This window comes from Synchiropus splendidus, chromosome 18, assembly GCF_027744825.2.
Source record: "Synchiropus splendidus isolate RoL2022-P1 chromosome 18, RoL_Sspl_1.0, whole genome shotgun sequence".
Taxonomy (NCBI): Eukaryota; Metazoa; Chordata; class Actinopteri; order Syngnathiformes; family Callionymidae; genus Synchiropus; species Synchiropus splendidus.
Genome location: NC_071351.1, coordinates 2,785,018 through 2,805,489, shown reverse-complemented (window position 1 = coordinate 2,805,489; position 20,472 = coordinate 2,785,018). Strand labels below are relative to the sequence as shown.

General features: G+C 44.7%; 4 protein-coding genes across 7 annotated transcripts; 3 read left to right on the top strand and 1 right to left on the bottom strand.

Annotated features, from left to right (window-relative positions):
- The first annotated feature begins 865 nt into the window (after window positions 1-865).
- LOC128749588 (zinc finger protein PLAGL2-like) lies at window positions 866-7,895 on the top strand. Its single transcript, XM_053849326.1, has 2 exons — window positions 866-986; window positions 3,045-7,895. The coding sequence occupies exon 2, from the start codon at window positions 3,417-3,419 to the stop codon at window positions 4,689-4,691; it is 1,275 nt and encodes a 424-aa protein (XP_053705301.1). The 5' UTR covers window positions 866-986; window positions 3,045-3,416; the 3' UTR covers window positions 4,692-7,895.
- Window positions 7,896-8,037: 142 nt separating this feature from the next.
- Window positions 8,038-10,146, top strand: si:dkey-16n15.6 (organic solute transporter subunit alpha). 2 transcript variants are annotated; one of them, XM_053850075.1, is made up of 7 exons: window positions 8,038-8,154; window positions 8,457-8,608; window positions 8,689-8,762; window positions 8,838-8,993; window positions 9,198-9,306; window positions 9,402-9,654; window positions 9,721-10,146. In XM_053850075.1, exons 1-7 carry the CDS (start codon window positions 8,091-8,093, stop codon window positions 10,086-10,088), a joined length of 1,176 nt encoding a protein of 391 aa, XP_053706050.1. In that variant the 5' UTR covers window positions 8,038-8,090; the 3' UTR covers window positions 10,089-10,146. The 2 variants fall into 2 exon arrangements, with proteins under 2 accessions (XP_053706050.1, XP_053706049.1); XM_053850074.1 differs by having other exon boundaries at window positions 9,195-9,306.
- Window positions 10,147-10,774: 628 nt separating this feature from the next.
- Window positions 10,775-15,367, top strand: LOC128749041 (histone-lysine N-methyltransferase SUV39H1-like). Of its 2 annotated transcripts, XM_053848200.1 has the most exons (6): window positions 10,775-10,840; window positions 11,971-12,116; window positions 12,201-12,863; window positions 13,127-13,273; window positions 14,668-14,797; window positions 14,942-15,365. In XM_053848200.1, the coding sequence occupies exons 1-6, from the start codon at window positions 10,822-10,824 to the stop codon at window positions 15,073-15,075; spliced, it is 1,239 nt and encodes a 412-aa protein (XP_053704175.1). In that variant the 5' UTR covers window positions 10,775-10,821; the 3' UTR covers window positions 15,076-15,365. The 2 variants fall into 2 exon arrangements, with proteins under 2 accessions (XP_053704175.1, XP_053704174.1); XM_053848199.1 differs by having other exon boundaries at window positions 11,971-12,863; window positions 14,942-15,367.
- A 3-nt stretch (window positions 15,368-15,370) lies between these two features.
- On the bottom strand, window positions 15,371-19,815 carry gpr173 (G protein-coupled receptor 173). 2 transcript variants are annotated; one of them, XM_053848202.1, is made up of 2 exons: window positions 19,312-19,815; window positions 15,371-18,614 (listed from the first exon to the last, which is right to left on the bottom strand). In XM_053848202.1, exon 2 carries the CDS (start codon window positions 18,455-18,457, stop codon window positions 17,285-17,287), a length of 1,173 nt encoding a protein of 390 aa, XP_053704177.1. In that variant the 5' UTR covers window positions 18,458-18,614; window positions 19,312-19,815; the 3' UTR covers window positions 15,371-17,284. The 2 variants fall into 2 exon arrangements, with proteins under 2 accessions (XP_053704177.1, XP_053704176.1); XM_053848201.1 differs by having other exon boundaries at window positions 19,320-19,815.
- Window positions 19,816-20,472: the final 657 nt, after the last annotated feature.

Sequence of the window (20,472 nt, the reverse complement as noted above, 5' to 3'; positions counted from 1 at the left end):
ATTTTTATGTGTGTCCCTGTCCACAGTGAATTTCATTTTACTGTTAGAGAAATGTTCCACCAATGAATGTTCAGAGAGGGACCTGCCCACATAGATGTTGTCGGTGTATTTATTGTTTTAAAAACACATGAATCCGGACCACCATCTCATTGTATGTGGTCCACAATAGGTTTTAAATGTAATGTTCACAGCAGATGCGAAAAACAGATGTATGTCTTCACTTGAGAGAAAGGGAGGTGAAACTGTTTTGACACCAAACATGGAGTTGTGAAGCATAGCTTCGAAAAAATGAGACTGATGTCACTTCCTGTTTAGACTTTAATTTCTTTCTGCAGTTACAAACTCTGCGATTACATTTAAGAGCAATAACTCGTGTTTTTCTTTGCTTTTTTTCCTTATGAAATCAATTTAATGTCAGTAATCAATTACAATCAAATTCGTTTGGGGCATTGAATGAGTTACATGATTGAATAAAATATTCCTCACATTGAGTGCGTGGCCTTGAATTTATGTATTTATTTTGAGAGGACATAAAACAAATGGACGCATTACTAATGTCTATGTGAACTCTTGTCAAAACTGTCGATTGAGCGTTTTACGGTGCTGTTGGCGTTAGTTATAGTGTTTTGATACATGTTCATAAAACTTTCCACAGGAGAATAAATATAAATGGGTAATAATATTTTTTTTTAAAACAAGAGAAAATATTTTGTGTATTTGAGTAATCGCGAGCGTTTTACGAGTCAAACATTTCATATATTACATGTAAATGCTGAGATGGAGTTGTGAGATTTGGGCCAAGTTTCGGACGCAGCGGGCACCGAACTGGCTCTGTGACGTCACGCTCCCAGAATGCACGGCTCCCAGCGCGGCGCCCAGAAGTCCAGGCCTGAAGTCGTTAATAAACTCTTAAAACTCGTCCCTGCTTTGCGACGTCGACGTGAAAGCGCGTGAGCGAGGCAGACGGCGGGGCAGTGGAACTTTAGGTGAGTAACTTCCCTCGCATGAGTCCACTCGAACACGAGTTTGGAGTGACCCAGTGGAGTTAGCTCCCGCAGAACCGAACTCCGCTTCAAGTTAGTCAAGCGCTCCTCTATTGTTTTTTTCCTCGGCATGCTCTCTCGTCGCGTCCTCCCTAACATCGTGCTCTGTCACTTTTACTTCCATCCATGATCGACTTCAGTCCTGCTTTAGTTGCGCAGAGCACTTTTTCGGATTTCGACTTGAGTTCTTCTCCCCGCGGATTCTGTGCGCAGCAATGCTAGCAGCAGTCAAGTTTAGCCCGGTCCACTAACTTCATCGCTGTCCACATTTGTAGTCCATCACTGGCACTCGGTTACTCTCCGGCCTTCTCGTGTGTTCGTGTTAGTTCGAGCCGAGAGCGAGAGTTGACCACTACTTGTGATCCTCGCTTGAAATAAAACAAATAAAACCAGTTTGAGAAGGTCAACAGTGTGACAATTCTTCCCTGGAGGATTCGATGTCTTCCATTGATGCATTTGTGGACGCTTTGTTGACGATCAGTATTGACGAAAGCGTCATGTTGCAAGTATAGTAATGAAGCATGCGTCAACGATCAAAAATTGGAAATTACTTTTAAAGTTAAATGATCACACAAACATCCAAGATGAAGTTCATGTTGATATATAATGCTCATGGAGGGTGGAAGGGAAAGCTTTTTCTTTTAGGCATAACATTGGACCACACATTAGGAAAGTGTCTGGGGAAAAAAACACTTTTAAACTTTTAAAAAGTCCCTTTATAACTGAGTGGGTAGCATTTACCTTAAATAAACTGCAATTCTACCTTGTCATTTTGGAGTTCTGTGGAAAAACCTGTTGCAAGATTATATCAGCTTTAACTCCAAAGAAAAGATTTCATTGACGGATAAAAACTCATTCAGTCAGAATAATTATGATGAGAAATAAAACAAATTGTGTGTCATTATTGATTTCACCCGTCAAAAGTTGTAAACAGAATCTCATCTTGTAATTGTTTGCTCATTTTATATCACACAGAAGGTTTTTTTAATGATTGTATTATTTTTGTTTGATTTCTTCCATTTTGAATGTGCAGAAGTTGCTGAACTTCACATTTTAACTGCTCTAAATAAAGTGAACAGTGCGTTTTGCTCATGCAAGGAAGAGAGAGTGATGACGATGCCTAGAGCCGCTGGTTTCTAATTTAGCTGTCAATTATTGTCGACAATCTCCTCAAGTCATTGCAAAAAGAACATTTAAAAAAAGAAGTATGTTAGTGGTTGGAGGAGCAATGGATGGAGAAGTAGATCTAAATCTGTATGGATTAATAAAGTGCCCTCAAAGGTTCTAAACATAAACTGTAGTTAAAAGACACTATAAAACCATTAAAAAAATGGTATTCTGACGTATAATTCCATCATTATGTGGTATAATCGGTGCTTTAGCCAGGTGATAGGTAGGGATAACATTGAGGCTTGTTTGCACGGTGCATTTTTTTGCAACGTATCTGTTACAGTTGATGTAGTTAAGTCTATCGCAATTTCCAGCCATTCAGTCTCTTGTCACATGGTTACTGAAGGACCCTTCTGTTGTGTTTGCTGTATTCACAAAATAAATGGTCATTGTTATGTCAGTATTGAGCTGTCCGCACATGTTAAGAGCTAAAGAGGACTTCCCTCTACAGACCCACAGTCCAACACTAACAAATGCAGTGCAGACAAAACAAGCTCCACCCATCTAAAAATACTCCCACTGAGCAGAAGATAATCAAATAAGCAGGCAGTCTGTTGTTTAGAGCCACTTTAGTTGGAAATTCTTGCACTAAATATTCAAATGGGTGCGTTTATTGCAGTGAAATCAAAGGGGAGAGGTAGAGAAGTATCTTAATATATAATATAATATGGCCTTTAAGATGCCTAACAGAAAGGTCTGATTTTCAGTACGGTGGGTTAGCCAAGACTCCCACCCTGTTAGAAAGAAACATGGTTGTGTTTACAAGCATCTATCTGTACACCATAGCCAATGATGTTGGTTTTAATGGGCTTCTGTTTCCTTCACTTACAGGGTGTGAAATATGCTGGTCTTTCTTGTCAGCTCGTCTGGCCCGATTTGGCTCTGAGGAATACTGAATCCGATTTTAGATTGCCTGCAAAGCTCTTCATCAGCGCAGCCCTGTCAGGGTTGCTATGGCTGCGGCTGACACAGAGACCAAGTACTGGACGCAGGGTTGCCCCAGTAAGGCCGGAAGGATCTCCAGTCGTCGCTACAGCAGACCGTCAAACATCCTACGACCAGCACTTGACGTCAATTCCAGGCCTCCCAGATAAAACCCGAGACCAGTAGACCGCTGGCCACCGCTCCGGAGACAATCCCCATGAGTCTTGTTTGTGCCTTCTCAGGCTCTTGGCCAGGGTCAGTGTGCAGCAGAAGCAGACCATGTTTCATCAGCAGGAGCCGCTGAAAAGCCAGCATCAAGAGAGCCACCCAGCGCACAAGCAGCTCTTTCACTGCCAAGAGTGCGGGAAGCAGTACAACACCCAGTTCGGTTATCGGCGTCACCTTGTTGCTGCCCACAATGCCGCAGCAGGCATCGGCTGCCCAGAGGGCACGCCTTCCTTACTGGAGCACATTGGCGGCCACATCGACAGGCCTCCGCCGACAGAGGTCAACAATAACTCCTCGATGCCAATCAGAGAGAGGAAATACTCGTGCGAGCGCTGCGACCGTCGGTTTTACACCAGGAAGGATGTCCGCCGTCACGCCGTGGTGCACACCGGGCGCCGTGACTTCCTCTGCCCTCGCTGTGCTCAACGCTTCGGTCGAAGAGATCATCTGACCCGGCATTTGAAGAAAAGCCATGCACAGGAATCAGGGCTGTTGCCACCTGTTCCCACCACCCCCGTGACGGCGCCCACAGCTGCCACTCAGTGTCCAGTGAAGGAAGAGCCAAGTCCCGGTTCTGAAATTGGCCCGGTGTCCAAGGACATTATGGAGACATTCTCCAGGGATGTGTACAACCCCTACCCCATTGCTAACACTGCGCACGGGATGTGCCACCCTCATGGGCTCATGCAGGGCCCTCTGCCCTCCGGTATGGGCTGCTACATGCCCCCTCCGCCCAGTCACCCTCATCATCACTTGCAGCCCCCTGCTGCCCCCCAACAGCAGCCCTACGGCAACATGAGCAGGTACCAGCATGGATCTACCTCATATTCTCGTCCTGAAGTGGACAGCTTCCTGCTGGATCTGCAAAGTGCCCCCCCGCCTCACCTGAATGAAGTCAACTCTTCTACCTCTTCGTCCACCTCCCCACAGAGGGATGTACTGAATGAAGGGGCGGTTCCTGGAAGTGACCCCCACCTGCTTCCTCGGAGTCCTGCCATCCCTTCAACCGAGCTGTCCTGCACCACTAATGTGGATCTGGCTCCTCTGCTGGGCTTCTTGCCCTTCAGCCTGCCTCCGTACAGTCCTCACATGGGGATGGGAGGACTTGTGATGAGCTACCCACCTTCTACTAGCTCTTCACCGTCTTCTTCAACTGGGCTGTCCTCCCAGGCTCCAGGACCCTTCTCTTTCTTCCAGCCTCCCCAGGCTAATGTGCCCCAGAGCCCTGGAGCCCACAACCACAGCCAGCTACCTCAGGCCTACAGTGGTCCTGCTATGAGCACTTCTAGCTCCCTACCTCAGTACTACCAGACCTTTCAGCAGTAAGATTTACTAAAGGTGGCCTTACGCATTGAGATATTTTCTTTTCTTTTTTTTTTTATTTTTAGAGAAAATAATGATAAGTTTGTCTTTTTTTTTGTTGGACACAAATCACCTCATCAGTATTACCTCAATATTTAAATGGGAAGCTTGAAAGTCAGAGGGAATAAGGGCTTATTAATATCAGTACAACCAAAAAGATATCATTTTTTTCCCTTTTATTATGTCTGCATTTTAACCGCCGGTGAAGAACAATACTGAGTTCCATGTTTTGGGTCAGGATAACAGATGCTTCAGTATTAATAGCTCATTTGTTCGACTGCAAACCCAGCATCAGCCTTGCAGAAAGACTAGTTTTCATCTTGACCGCATTTGGTTGCCACTGACAGGAAGTAAAAACGCGATCTCGCACTTATTGTATTTTAGAAGGAACCCTTAAAAACATGATCTAAACATACAGGAAATCGAATTTCCACACATTTTCCTATGATGCCACTGAAGTCAGGCGTTCCCATTATTGTCGTTGCATCACGCTGAACGAATGCACTTACCTCTATTTTTAAACACAGCAGACCCTGAAAGGTTCACGCCTGTCATCCATGAAGCTTGTTTGAAAACACTAGTGAAGAAGCTGTTAATGCAGTTTTAATCATCTAACAAACAGTGACCTTGAACCAAAATTCCTTCGTTGCGGTTGGAAAATTCAAATTTATTCCTCTGAACCCTCTGAGCATAAATTGAAGAATGCTTTCCGGCTGCTTTTAAAAGTGGTCAGGTATATATATATATGTAACAAAAGTATTACATATTACAAGATAGAGATGACAGTGTATTACTAAAACCCATAGAGTTTTTACTGCCTGACTAAAAGTAAATAGTGTATAAAACGTTCTTAGGTCCAAAGGGAGCCACTGAAATATTTCCCTAGTGTGGCCCCCCATGCTTCTTTAATTTGATTTTAGTAGAATACAATTACCCTGAGATTCTTTCTTTTGTTTTCTTTCTTTATGAAGCCTGTTTTTATTGGTGTGTTTCATCCCTGCTACATGAGTAAATGACTGTACAGTGACTGTTTACCCAACTCGGTCAGAATGTGACAAAAGTTGATAGCTGCGTGAGTTTGACATCCGAAAGTTGAAATGTGAATGCAGCACCCGCAGCAGTTTTGTCTGAGAGACTCTGCTTTTTTCCCCCTCCCCGAATCTGAACAACTGGATCCCTCGACCAAGCTGCTTGTCGTGAATGACTTTGGTTCACTGCGGCATCTTCCCTTCCGAGGGTTTTTAAAGCGCAATTGATCTGTGATCCGTGCTGTCGGACCCTGTTTCTGACTCACCAGCATATTGTTTTCATGGCCTTTTCCGCAGAGTTCTATGAGGGACAGAGAAAGCCTCTTTACATTGTGGCAGTGGCGGCGTCCTGGAAGGCAAAGTGGGAGCTCTTCTCATTGCTCCTCTGCCTTTTTATTCCAACGATAGAACCATGCTGCAATGTTCCAGTGTCTTAAAATGCTGCTGTTATGCCTCCTAGAGTGTGGAATCTCTTCAACTGGTCGAAGCACTTATGACGTTTCTACGAAAAAAATATGATCTGTACCTCAAACTCACAAGAGTGGGTTTTTGTTTGTATTAGCTTCTAGTTACTTTTTGGCTTATACTTGTGCCATTAGATTTAATAAGTAGATTTTATCAATCTAAACTCTTAATCTAGTGGCAGAAATGATTCAAACTTTCTACCTCTAATTTGCAAATCTTCCTGCAAAACAACCGTGTTTTTACCCACCAGCATTGTTGAAGATTGGGGACGTGTTCAAAACTGAAGTAGTGGGACACGCGTTCGGGTTATGTACTCCCGCCAGTGGAACATTGTTCTTGTTGTTACTTGCCTTTTATTGATCTTTCACCTTATTTACTACCTCAGAGAAGAGACGGTGAAATGTCTCGTTTGCAGAGAAGATGTCTGTAGATTTCTGTCAAAACAAGCACATGTACTGTGTAGCTCTTAGCGAAATGATGCTCTGCACAAGTACCACTGAATTTGTTCTGCTTCTGCACCTTCGCAGTCTGGAATGTGTGCGGTTGTTTCATCTGGGAAATGGCTTTTTACACTACAGCAAAGTGGATGTTATCTGACAAGACGTTCGGCAGTTTCAGAGCACTTGGCCAAGAATCGTATTGCGATTTTTGGCTGGGCACCTCGTATTGTGAGTCAACTACTTAACACAGGCATTTGAACCCCTTTTCTACTGCCTTGAACGGAACCATAAGTTTCCTATTCTATAAGGAGTGCCTTCGTCAAATGCCTGTGGTAACGTCGGTTTGGGTCTAGGTGCGGTGCTCCCAGTCCACTTTGACTCGGTTTGAACTCAACCCAATTCTTTTCTGACTTCCTGTGTGACCTTTTTTCTAATTGCAGATGTGCAATGTGATTAAAAACTTCAATAACCACTGAGTACAATAGAACATATAGAAATATCTATTTTCAATGATCTAGACTTCATGGACACCTTTCTATATATTGGGTTTAAGTTCTTGCTGCAACACTACAGCACATAACATTTGAAGATTCACTGACTGTTGCCACTTGAAATGGAGTCGTGCACATTCCAGAGTGATGCTAGATGCTGGGCGCAGAATAATATACCTCACCTCACACGGGGATGCTCTTCTAGTGTTGTGTCGCTCGTAGTCGACTAGTGTCATCACCTTTAACGTAGCTACATGTCGCAATAGAAGTTTGTATTACCACTTCATAGACTAGGAGACAGTGAAAGTGTTCTCTGATTTTTTTTTTTTCTGAACTGATGAAATTCAAAAATAAACGTGTAGATTTTCACTGTGATCATGCGTTTGTTGTTTTTATCACAGCACTTTTTCTTCTCGCTCAGCAGCGTTGCAAAAGCCATGTGTAGTTTGATAACATCTGCGTGCTGGTGCTTACCCCGGAGTACAAGGTGCACGTGGTCCTGGTGGCCCCTTCAAGTGATTTTTTTTTTTTGTTTTTATTTTAAAGCAATGATCGTCTACATTGAGCCAAACTTGACTAAACCAGGCCATTATTTACAACATGGTTCCTGATCTTTCTATGCATTTGTGTTTCGCTAGTGACACGTGTCAGGGATGAGGCGGGATTTGGGTTGGTTTGTCACTAACCATTCAGGACACAAATTGCCTTCCACTGTGCTCCCTCCAGGTGTGTGATGGACTTGGACCACCACCTTTGTACTTCCCTGTGGCTAGTCAATCATTAATGGGGCCGTGGTCGGGCGAGACAGACAATGGGCTTCAAAATACCATCCATTTATGGATTCCACGCAGACCCAGCTCTGAACTGATGGTTATTGGTGTGAACTGGTGTGGTTTTTTTCTTCTTCCATCAGTGTTCGTACAGTAACAGGTCATAAAGATGGGGCAAGCCAACTGCAGCTGGATCGGGCCTGAGATCCCGCTGTCCTCAGAGATGTTCCGTGGTGAGTCTTGTGCATTTCTAGCTCATTGTTGTCATTTTTCATACCCAAAGCATCATATGACGAAGAAAAGTCTCTAAATAACAAGAGGCTTAATGTTACATCATTGTCTGCAGCATTTTAGCCGGTGACATACAAAATATAAATAAATAATTCAGCACAAATGTGATCCCCGACTGAGGTAAATGAGACATTCCTGAGCTGTAACGGGGAAACGCGATACAGGCCATCGGGGGAGAATGACCTGTGACCTGCGGTAAACTCTGATGATAGTCGTTGTTGATGCACTGCTTTGTGTTTCTAAGCCATCAAAAATGAGCTGTGGCTCTTCCTCATCCCGGCTGGACTGGCAGCCATCTTGCTTGGACTATTCCTCGAGGAAATGGGCTTCATTCTGCGACACATTCAGTCCTCCAAACGCAAGCGTCTCTACCTGTGGATATTAGGGATGTACCCGGTAATGCCAAACCCTCATCTCTGTGTACAAGTAATAGTAACGTTACACAACAGCAGGTGAATGTTTGAGTGTGTTCTCAGGTCTTTGCCTTCACTTCATTGATAGCTCTCTATGTGCCGCGCTCCTCTTCCCTTTGCAACTTCGTCGCATCACTGTGAGCCGAGTTTAAGTCTCATTTCTGAATTTATATTTCTATGTCATAAGCTTATAGATTTGTCTGTGTGTTCAGGTACCACTCCATCACCTTGCTGAAATTCATGGCACTGATCACAGACTTCTTTGGAGGAAAGAGCAGGATGTTGACTGCTCTGTCAGGAAAGAAATTGTCCCCCGATCCTTTCCCTTGCTGCTGTTGCTGCTGCCTCCCCATGGTGGCCATCAACAGGTACAAGATGTTGCATGTAAAATAAAGTGATTTTTGTTAGTGGCTAAAGATGAAATCCAGATCTTTGAGGAGATACTTTCATCCACAGAGAATTGTGGTGTTTACTTACTCACAAGACATGTAGCATATTAAGTCGATAAATCATCAATGATCACTCTTCAATCTGCTTTCACAACTTTCTGTCTGTTCTTCCGTGCTCAGCAGCAGCCATAACTGGATGATGGCAGCAGTACTTCAGCTCTCCGTCATCCGCAGCATCCTGTTCTTTGTCACTTTGGTCCTGTGGACCGATGAGCAATACGAATACGGAGATGTGAGTGACCTCAATTGAGTGTAGAATATTCTATCTAGAGTCACAGCATGAAGATTCTTCTTTGAAAGGACCTTGTTTATTCTTTTATTTTGCAGGTGACTTCAGTCACCCTCAACCTCTATGTCAATGGGATCATCTGTGTGTCCACATTCTTGTCCTTCTACGGCCATTTATTGTTTTACAAAGCGACAAAGAGTGCATTACACGGCTTTGGACTGCGCTCCAAGTTCATCTGTATCGTGCTGGTTCTGATTCTGTGCGGCCTGCAGAGTGGAATACTTGAGACGATGGGTGCTTTTGAAGTCATCCCATGTACACCGCCGTTCTCCGTACTTACCCGCTCGCAATGTAAGTCCAACCATTAAGCAGGTTCTGCTCAGAACATGTGTTTTATCTGTGTGCTTGTGTCCTCAGTGATCTACCACTATTGTGTGATCGTGGAGATGTTCTGCATAGGGCTCTATGCTCGCCATACTTTCCGTAAGTTGGAGCCAAGCATGGAAGAGGACGAGCCTGTGAGACACAGGAGAGAACAGAAAGCAGTTCAAACTGAGGATGTTCAGACGTCCAGCCTTGCCTCTGGATGTGACCTTTTCGGCGCCGCCAATCACGGCTACAGCAGCGACAGTGAGGACAGCTTGTGCAAGATTGAGCACACGCCCATGGATGTTTTTTCTTTTCCTCCGGTCAAACGGAAGCAGCCAGTTGATCCTGGGCCTCTGCAACATCTCACTTGCGCCACAGTCAGTGGTCAGGAGTTGCGAGATGTCACTGTGGTTTGACTTTATATTTTGTGTATCTATGATGTTTTTCATCAACAAGTGAAGGAGCAACTATACCTATGACTCAAATTCCTGTATTGGTCTTGCTTATTTTTCTGTTTCATTTTTTTAGCTGTAATTATAAAACTGTTGCATGATTTTATATACTTTAATTTTCAAATGAGTCCTCTCCATGCAATTACGGTATGTAATTACACCTTTATATTGCATTCTTTTCACCGACTGCTGAATCTTTATTAAAAAATTACTACTGTCTGACATGTTTTACTGAGTGATGATGTAAATGATGTAGACCATTCTGTTGTATTGATGAGGGGGATATTGGGGGAGGTGGGACAACATTGAGCCAGTCCGTCACATGATTCACTGCTGGACAGTTTTTACTGGTTTTACTGCTGTGGATGGAAACAAGAAGACCTGGGGGAACTTTCACCAGCACAGGGAGAAGATTCAAACTCCTATATATTCAGTTTCATATTCAGTTTCTTTTTAAATGGTGCACCACTTGTTACCAAGCAGAAATTTGAAAAACGTTTTACCTCAATTGGAAGACCTATCGCTAGATGGCAGTCATTGCCTGTAATGCTTGCGCGAGAAAGTGAAGAAGAATAGAAATGGACCAATGAGAGGCCAACACTCGGACGTTCAACCAATCAGCGTTGAGTGGCCATCTGCCGTATGACCCGCCCAGCCCCCCCCTGCTTTCTTCAACTTTGGCGGCTTTGTGGGAAATATGGCGGAATTTTTGAAAGGTAACATACAACATTCCTTTTATACGACTACTTTCTCTTATAATGTTTTTATGACATTTTGGTGATGATAATAACACCGTAGTTATATTTGCTGTGAACACGCTTATTTCTTTCTTTGTTAATATTGAAGTCTATAAAAGGCCGAGGGACGTTGCGCATGTTCGCCATCTGTTTTTTTGTTGGAAATTCCGTTCTGTAACGATCAACTATTCTTCAATTAAAACTGCGTATGAATCGTAAGACTGGGGAAACCGCTGTCAGACGATAGAGGCGCAATGTAAACAGTCAGCGTCGCCACCGTCGTTGGTTTTAACAACAATGAATCCGTCCACCGCCGATGGAATTTTAAAGCCTCGTCTCAGTATGCGTCGTTCAATGTAAACGCTGTGTATGCTACAAGGGACCACTGTGCGATGAGTGTTGTAACCGGTCCTCCGTGTTTATAGCAACAGTAAACATACGTCTACGCTACACACCGCGTCGTTTGGATCAAACGTATGGAGAACTGGGAAGTGTTTTGCCTCCATTCTAGTGTGGGTCGTTTGTTTTCATACACTACTGGCTTCGTGAGTCTGAACCCCTTTACACGGCCCTTTAAACTCAATAATCCAAGTACGGAAGGAGTGTTTCCCTCCATGTTTCATCACAATCGATAGCTCCACCTTATTAATGCATGAGCACTGAACGACTTTGAAGAAACACAAAACGTAGACAATAAAAAGGCAATATCTATTTATTGTTGTATTGTGTACTTTTGAACCACTGTTACATAAAATAACAAAATATAATTAACTATTTTCACAGATTTTCACTCAGACTCAACATGAGCTTTAATGAATAATTGTTTTGAATCAGATGTTCACGGCAATTGGGAGGCACTAGGACTGTGATCTATTGCGGAAGCAAGAATCTAGCTAGTAGTGTGGGGCTGCCTGCTCCATCCCCGATCTCTAAAATAAAAGTTTTGCTTATGTATGAAGATTCAAAGCTTTGTGATCACATTTGAGCATTACCACAATCTAACCACCTTGTAGTTGTAGATCATGATTTCAATCATTTCCATGGATAGAGAAGAAAATGAACATACACTCTGAGGAAGTGCCATTGATTCAAGCGAATGTGTTTTCTAGGTTGCGCTGTGCCCTGTAAGATGTCTTTCGAGACATTGGAATCTGTGTGTCGTCAGAAGGGCTACATGTGTGAGGAGCTGGGTGTGACCAGAGCCAACATCAATGAGTACGAAGTGGAGTTCCTGTGTGATTACAAGAAAGTAAATGTAAGTTTTATGTCAAACTCCTGTGATTTATATGTCAAAACAATCTACTTACAGATGTGTAACTCTGACTTAAAACTGTTTCAGGATGATGAGTTCTACTTGGTAAAATGGAGGGGGTTTCCAGAGAATGTTAACACTTGGGAACCCAAGAGGAACCTCAAGTGTTCCAAGTTGATGAAGCAGTTCCATCAAGATTTGGACCATATTCTTCGACTCAAGAAACGACGACGGAGCATTCCTAAAAAGCTGAGCAAAGATATTTCCTCCATCCTTGTTCAGAAAGCCAGACTTCGAGTTAGCCTGCAGCACTGGGAGGCCCATTTGAACCACTCTCGGAACCATCCAGGCAACATCTTTGTCATCAATGAGGTGGATTATGAAGGCCCTCCAAAAGACTTCACATACATTAACAACTACAAAGTCAGCAATGGAATTGTGTTGAATGGGATATCAGTGGGTTGTGAGTGCACAAACTGTCTGAAGGAGCCAGTCAATGGCTGCTGCCCTGGTGCCTCCCAGCATCGCATGGCCTACAACGACAAGGGCCAAGTCCGGCTGCGTCCTGGGCAGCCAATATACGAGTGCAACGCCGAGTGCCGCTGTGATGCAAGCTGTCCTAACAGAGTGGTGCAGAAGGGCATCCAGTTTGACTTGTGCATCTTCAAGACCGACAACGGTCGAGGATGGGGAGTTCGCACACTGCAGCATATCAGGAAGAACACGTTTGTCATGGAATATGTTGGTGAGGTGAGTGAAGCAGGAGCTCAATTTGTTCTTTCTATAATTATTCTGCCTCTTTACTAGCATATATTGAAGGATTTTTTTCTACTTTGTGGATTTGTGAATGGCTAAGTGCCACACTTGTGTTTTGATTTACTTTGGGTGTCAAATTGATGAAAACATTTTGTTTACCGTTAGTGAAACGATACCATGATATTTCATAGTCTGGCTCTTTGGTAATTTAATGGTGCGCACACAGACAGACAGACAGTCTCATCGATTCCCCGCAGATCATTACATCAGACGAAGCGGAGAGGAGGGGTCATGTGTATGACAAACAAGGCTCGACGTACCTGTTTGACCTGGACTATGTGGAGGACGTGTACACTGTGGACGCGGCTCACCAAGGAAACATCTCCCACTTCGTCAACCACAGTGTAAGTCGAGGCACATGCGCACACTGTGAAGGTTTCATGATCAAAATATCTCTGAACTTGTAAGTGTGATAAGTTCTTACTATTACATCTGCATGTATGGGTTGCACAGAGATCTGTGCTTGCAAACAGAAGTATGACATCGTGGTTATGTTCTGATAGAAGTAGAAGATTTGTAACATCACAATGAAGACATTTATGACTTGAAGGTGTGTCTGAAACAATTTCTATATGCGTATACACTCTTTAATGTCTCCCAGTTATGCCTTTACTCCTTTAAAATGAAGTTCTGATTTCTGCGGTTGGTTTTCATAGCTGGTAACAGGCGTCCTGTATTCTAAATTGTTAAACCCTCTGTCATTAGTGAGTAGACAAACAGAAAAGTGCTTGTCACTAGGTTTGTTGCAGATATCGCCTTTCATATCCACAAGTTTTGACCCATTAAGTTCCACTGAATTTTCTACGTGAAAAGCAAATTTCCTGTCCAATAGTTCCCGTTAGTGAGCGTAGATATGACACAGGGCAGACAAAAGTCGCATCTTCTTTTCTGAGTGCAAGTTTGTAGCTGCTGCGCTTCTGTCACATTTCAGCCATTATGAGCGAATGAAAACTATTCATTTTGTATGTTGTTTCCACTTCACTCATTCTCTTCCATACTTATGTTGACATTTTGGTTGTGACTTTATGAAAAAGATCATGGATACAACAGCCAAAATGAGTTTTGAGGAGCTCAGTTATCTGGGAGAGACTTGGAGTAGAACCACTGAGTTGAGGTGGCTCTGGCATGTTTTTCATTAGCTAACCAGGAGGACAGCGGAGTCAGATGCAGGAAACTTTGGAGAGACTGTCTTTAAGTCCTAGTACTATTGCTTCAACGCGTCTGATAAGAGGATGGATGAACTGAACATCTCTGCTTCGTGAGGCTCCCACCGCTACTCATAATTCCAGCCGGCTCTCAGCCCATCCTGCCTGCAAAGCTAAGAAGTTAAGGCTGTTTCCCATTCCTCACCCTAACACTAACCATTATGAAGTGCCCTCCGACGACGAAGTAAAGTGACTGACACTTCATGACGTCACGAGTAAAGACAGCGTGTCATTGGCTGCCGTGCTGTGTTCTGCTTCCTGCATATCCAGTGTTGGAGACGCTCTGTAAATGCCAGCTGCAATGTTTTTGCAACCTCTTGGATTGGCGCTGATCATCTCACTTGGTTTGGTGAACCAACGGAGAAGAAATGGGCGGAGCCTATGTTGCGGTGATAGATGTGTTAGAGGTATGAGGATGTTAGGGTGAGAAATGGGACACAGCCGGACTGTCATTCTACATTTAAGCTAGGATAACTATATTCACCATTGTTGACTCAGAACAAAATACATTACTCATGTTCTTCTATCCACAGTGCAACCCAAACCTGCAGGTATTCAACGTGTTCATTGACAACATTGATGAGCGGCTGCCAAGAATCGCCCTCTTTTCCACCCGGGCTATCCGGGCTGGTGAGGAGCTCACCTTTGACTACAAGATGCAGAGTAAGTTGAACGAGGACGAGCGACTAAACGCCCGCTCTGCAGGCTGACTGTCAACATCAGCCGGAAAATAATTCCTGTGTATCACTCGCTGTCATACCGGCCATTAAAGCTGATTCTGATATTCACTGCCCCCATTTTTTCCAGTCGATCCAGTGGACACAGAGAGCACCAAGATGGACTCCAGCTTCATCCTGGGGGGACTCCCGGGTTCTCCTAAAAAGAAGGGTCGAGTGGAATGCCGGTGTGGTTCACAGACATGCCGAAAATACTTGTTTTAAGATGCGTGGTCAGAAAACCTGGCATCTGGATCCCAACGGCCATGAAATGTGACAGGCTGACCTCTGACCATTTCTTTCTCCTTGTCAGATTTGTAGAACTTGTATATGCAACTTTTTTATACTTTCTTACTGAGATGTTTTACCCTTCCGACTCATGTTCATACTACTTTCATCCTTCATTGTTCATTCTTTGTTGACAGTTGTGGGGCGGTGCTCATCGGAATACATCTGGTTCATGGCCACATTGTTGGAGAAGAATTTTAGTGAAAACCAAATAAATTTTTATTCACATTGTTGTGCGGCAAGTGTGGTCCTGTGTCGAATGTAGGCCAGCAGGTCACCAACTAAACCATTATGTCACAGACGGGCGGAGGATTGCACCTCACCATTAGGAGTCACAGGTGCTCACGTCGGCACTAAGAACCAAATCCTCTCAAGAGATTATCAGACATTCAATCTGCTGTAAACATACGTTTGACCGCATATCATTTTACAATTTGAGGGACGTTAGCCTTGGTAGACTTCCTTCTTCTTTAGCTGCGACACCACCCATTCTTTCACAAGAGCCGTACTGTTTTGGTAAATTCTTGCTCTATTTTCTTCCCACATTTACACCACTTGTTAACCTCAATCATATTTTGCAACAAATGTCATGCTGTCTGTAAGAAACTGATATCACGCTTTACATGGTGAAACTGGGTAGAAACAAAGAAAGCAGAGTCCTTCGGTAGTTTGGTGTCAATATAATGCACTAGTAGTACAGAGGTCACAGTAAGAAACAAAAAGAATCTACCGATAGCAACTGAAAGCACTAAATCAACACTTTCTCGTCGACTTTTCTTCTTCAGTCCAGGGATTTTACTCCACAAAAAAATCTGGAGCTCGGTCAGTCCTTCAGCTTCTGGTCACTTCTGAAAGTCCCAAAGTCTTGTTTCCGCCAGATTGTTTACTGACCATTCTTTTTTGCTGGAGTAGTTTGATGGTGGCAAAGTAAGGCAGTCATTCTGAAAAGAAAGACCAAAACAACCACATCTACATTCTGTCTTTGCTCCGGCTGTGATGCAACACAAATTTGTGCAACAATGACACATGGAATTAACCGTCCAAATTGAGAAGTTAGGATTATGACTGACTGAGTTTTGTTGGGAGGTTAGCATTTTGTGAGTGTATTTTCATTGAACATTTGGGGTTAAAACATTTTTTTCCATTTGTTTATGTCTAAAATAAGTTTACAATTTGGTGTGTGTTTAGACGTAGCCGTTACTATGCCGACGCCATAAGGCTGAGTCTTGTTACTTGTTGTTACTTGTTACTTCTGGCCTTAGCATCGTATTGGCTCTATATTTGATTTGGTTTCTTCACTGCTTCCAGCTTTAAGCAAACATGGACTTGATCCTGCCCCTTTTTCTGTTGCGAAAAAGATGCTCTTCGTTCGAGTCACTAGTGGATGACACAGCTCCACCGACTATTGGCTTGGGGAGACGCTCAGAATCCCACAAAAGGGAACTATTAAGTTACCACTCTTGTACTCATAAGAAACTGCAGTGTTTGACATCTAAAAAAATCTGTCCATTTTTGCCACTTTCTGCTTTCTCATAACACAACATGGAAGGAGAAACTCAAGTTTTCAAACTCAGATGATCTAAAGTCACATGGAAATGAGAGCTTTTATGGTTGTATTCCTTATGTGTGCTCAAAGTTTTCTTCCTCTACATTCTTTTAGTCACTAATATTGTTGATCTTGGTTGTTTGTTTGGCTCACATTCCACTCACGGTTAGTATCAAAATAATTCCCTGTTGTCAGCCACCCATCATTCCAGTGTTGGCTTCCAAACATGGAAGGAATCTTGGTCACTTTCATGACACACTTTAGCAAGGGAACACACTGTACGTCCACACAACTGTCTGTTGGTTCAAGTGATTCCATGTGTTATAATTTGGGAGGTTTAGACACATGACTATCGGCCTCACTCTCATCCATTGTTTTAAACTTACTTGGCCAATTCCTTTCCTTTTTTTGGTTGTCGTGTCTGTGTAGAATTCCAAAGTCGCTTGACTGAAATTCCACTTTTATTTTTTAAAGTCTGGTTGGAGTACATTAACTAGGCTTTTGAAAACTCATGTTTAAAGGTACTTTTCATTGACAAGAGTAGCACAATTGTTGCTGAAATCCATGTGCGTACGATGTGTTCCCAAGTCTCTGCGGCTCTTACATGACACAATAAGGCTCATGTGGCAAATGCGGTTTAGTCCTGCAGCAGGCTGGTAAATGGGAAAGGAGCCCTTTCTTCAAGTCTTTGTTCAGGAAGAAACAGACTATTGGGTTGACGCCAGCTTGGGCGAAACTCATCCACACAGTCGTGGACAGGTACCGGTGTGGTATTGTGCACGCCTTGACAAACACTCTCCAGTAGCATGCCACTATGTAGGGAGACCAGAGCACCAGGAACAGCAGCGTGATCACGTAAAACATCCTGCCGAGCTGCTTCTCGGCTTTGAATTCTTCCATTCCGAGAAGGCGTCTATTTTGGTTGTGCAAGTTCTGGCGAATGCCGAGCAGAGTTGGAGGCATGGGGCCTCTACCGAAGCCGGCGATCCAGTTGGCAGCTGCTTGCCCCGTCGCCCCCGGTCCGTGGAAGGTCCAGTTCTGACTGATGGCTGGTACCATTTGGACTGGCTTCATTTTACGATGCTTGTACTCGAAGAGAAGCAACTTCATATAGACAATGTGGGTGGCTAAGATCAGCACTGCCAGCATCAACATGAAGCCCAAGGTGTCATTAGCCTTGAAGTAGCGGTGCTCAAAGATGCACTGGTCCTCCTCGCGGATGAATTTGTAGGTGCCTACGTCGAAAACAGGCGGGAAAGCCATCGCCACAGACAGTGTCCACACCATGCACACAACACCCACACAAGTCCAGAACGTCATGCGCTTGGAGTAAAAGCGGTGGTGTGCGATGGCCATGTAGCGTGTGACGCTGATGCAGAACAGCATGAATGCAGCGTGGAAGCAGAAGAGCACGGCCATGAAGGCCACCACTTTGCAGCTCAACACGCTGTAGGTCCATGCTGAGCCGTGCTTGATGGACACCAGCACGAAGGGAAAGCAAATAGCTGAGCGAATGGTGTCAGCCAGGCAAAGGTCCAGCAGGAAATAGTAAGGCGCTTTGTGCAGCGCCCGATTCCGGAGCACCAGCAGAGACACCACCAGGTTGCCCACCAGACTGATGCAGATGATCAGTCCCAGCAGCACCAGCTTGACAGCAGAGGAGTGACTCTCTGCTACCGAGTCCCCGGTGGTGGCCACCACTGCTGGCATCGGCCCAGCTGAGCCGTCCATGCTGTCGTTGCCATGCGACATCCTAAAGTCTCCGCCCCCCATCCTGGCTCTCTGAAGAACACGGCTCTGCAACTCAAGTGTCCTGCTGCCAGTGTTTCTGCTCTCCCGGTGGCTTCTCTGTTCGTGTCAGTCACAGGGAGCTTCTCCATCCACATAGCTTCATTCTGTTGTGGCGTAGCCAGCTGTTGCGTTCACTGACCTGACGGGAACAAGGCAGAGACTGTCAATCATCCACAAACGGAAGTTGAAAACACAGTCTTAAAGGTACTCGTAACCGGTGAAAACAGCTCAACGTTTCTGCCATCCATTGATAATGTCACGCTCAACGTGAGGATTTTGGGAGGAACTTGCTTCCCGGACGTGTCCTTCCATGAAGCAGTTGACCAGGACCTGCACCTATCCCCCCCCAAACGTGTGTGTTTATGGAGCACAGAGGTTCGATTCGGAGCTCTTCTAGGTTCCAGGGTTCTGAGTAACAGTTAGGGGGGGCTTTGTGACTTTAAGGAGGGGCTTTGCAAAGCTGGGAGATGGTTGGCAGAGTGAGCGTGAGGAGCCGGGTAGCAACAGCAGCTCTACACTTCAGCCTCCTGTCAGAGGGAGGAGGCTAAGTGGATGAGACACAGATGGAGAAAGGATCGGTCAGTCGGGCTTCTGTGGATCAACTGGATGTGATGGAGAGCTGCTGCATCAAGCATCAGGCTTGGGAGCTTCACTCCTCTCCCACCTCACCACCCCAGCTCAATAAATCACTGCTGCTGCTATTGAGGCCTGCTTTATTTACATCTCAAACCAGAACGATGTTCGCGCTAAATGAAGCACATTACCCGTCAAGAATAGGCTAGAGAAGTGCGGGTCAGTGCTAACAACAGTGTTATTACACATCACCCAGGACAGACCTGCTCACCTGCCGTGGATCCACAAAAGGAGGCCGACTGATGCAGTCACCGGAGTCACAAAAAGGAAATCAGCATGTAGTCGATTGAGGTCCAAATCTGAGGGTCAACAAAGCTGACACAAGTTCCCGGTCATGTCAGAGCTCCGGCCGACCGCTAGTGAACCCTCAGCCGCTGAGCGCGTACGGGAAGCGGCTTCATCACCAGCGGCCGTGTCGCTGCCTGTCCGTGGATGGGAAGAAGTGTGGAGGTGAGCAGACATGTCCCCTCACTGTGATCGAAAATCCCCTCCTTCCATATCGTGAATCAGTCCGAACGATGGAGTCCGAGGCCTGGATGGGTTCGGGATGGAGGACCAGCCCGAGGCCAGTCTTCCTCGCCTCCCGCAGCAGCGTCCTCCGGCAGACGCCAGCAGGTCTCTCCTGTATTTAGAGCAGTTATCCTCACGATCACCGGGCCGGAACCACAACAGCTGTTCGTGTCGCCCGAGACTCTAATCCCGTCTGAACGGTCCATCCAGGGGCGCGCCGAAGCTGCAGCGGGACGCGGGCAGAGCCAGCCCACCCTCCAGTGATGCTTTGTTCTGTGCTCTGTGGCAGAAGAGACATTTGGTTTTAACAGACCGCTCATTTGCTGGGTTGTAGCATAGCGTAAACACTAAATAAAAATGACGTCAAAGGTGAACAGATCACGCACAAGTCGAATCCAGCCCACCATGGAATTTTATTCCGCTTGTAGGAGCTTCAAACCAACGATAAATTAAATCTTTTACGACTTTAATTTGGTGCATAGAGATCCCTCACCATGACGATTGACTCTATGGGTATAATCCGTTTTATCTCAGCGTGTATTACCACGTAAAAAGGAGAAATGTAATAATATAGTTCAACTAGTTTGAGAAAGAGTTGAGTGTTTTAGTTTTTATATGATTGTTGATTGGCTTCACTGTACTTGGACAGACCTCGCTCATCACATACATGCATAAATTTATCTATTACGGTGGCACATTTCGATTTGTTCCACTAGAAAAGACCCAAAGCGGGGTGTCGGCCTGTCACGTTGTACTTACAGAGTTCTACCGCTAGATGGAGCCAAAACACTATCGACAGGGTAGTGCTGAACCTGGCCTGCTGAGTGCATTGATGAAGGTTGCACAAACTAGGT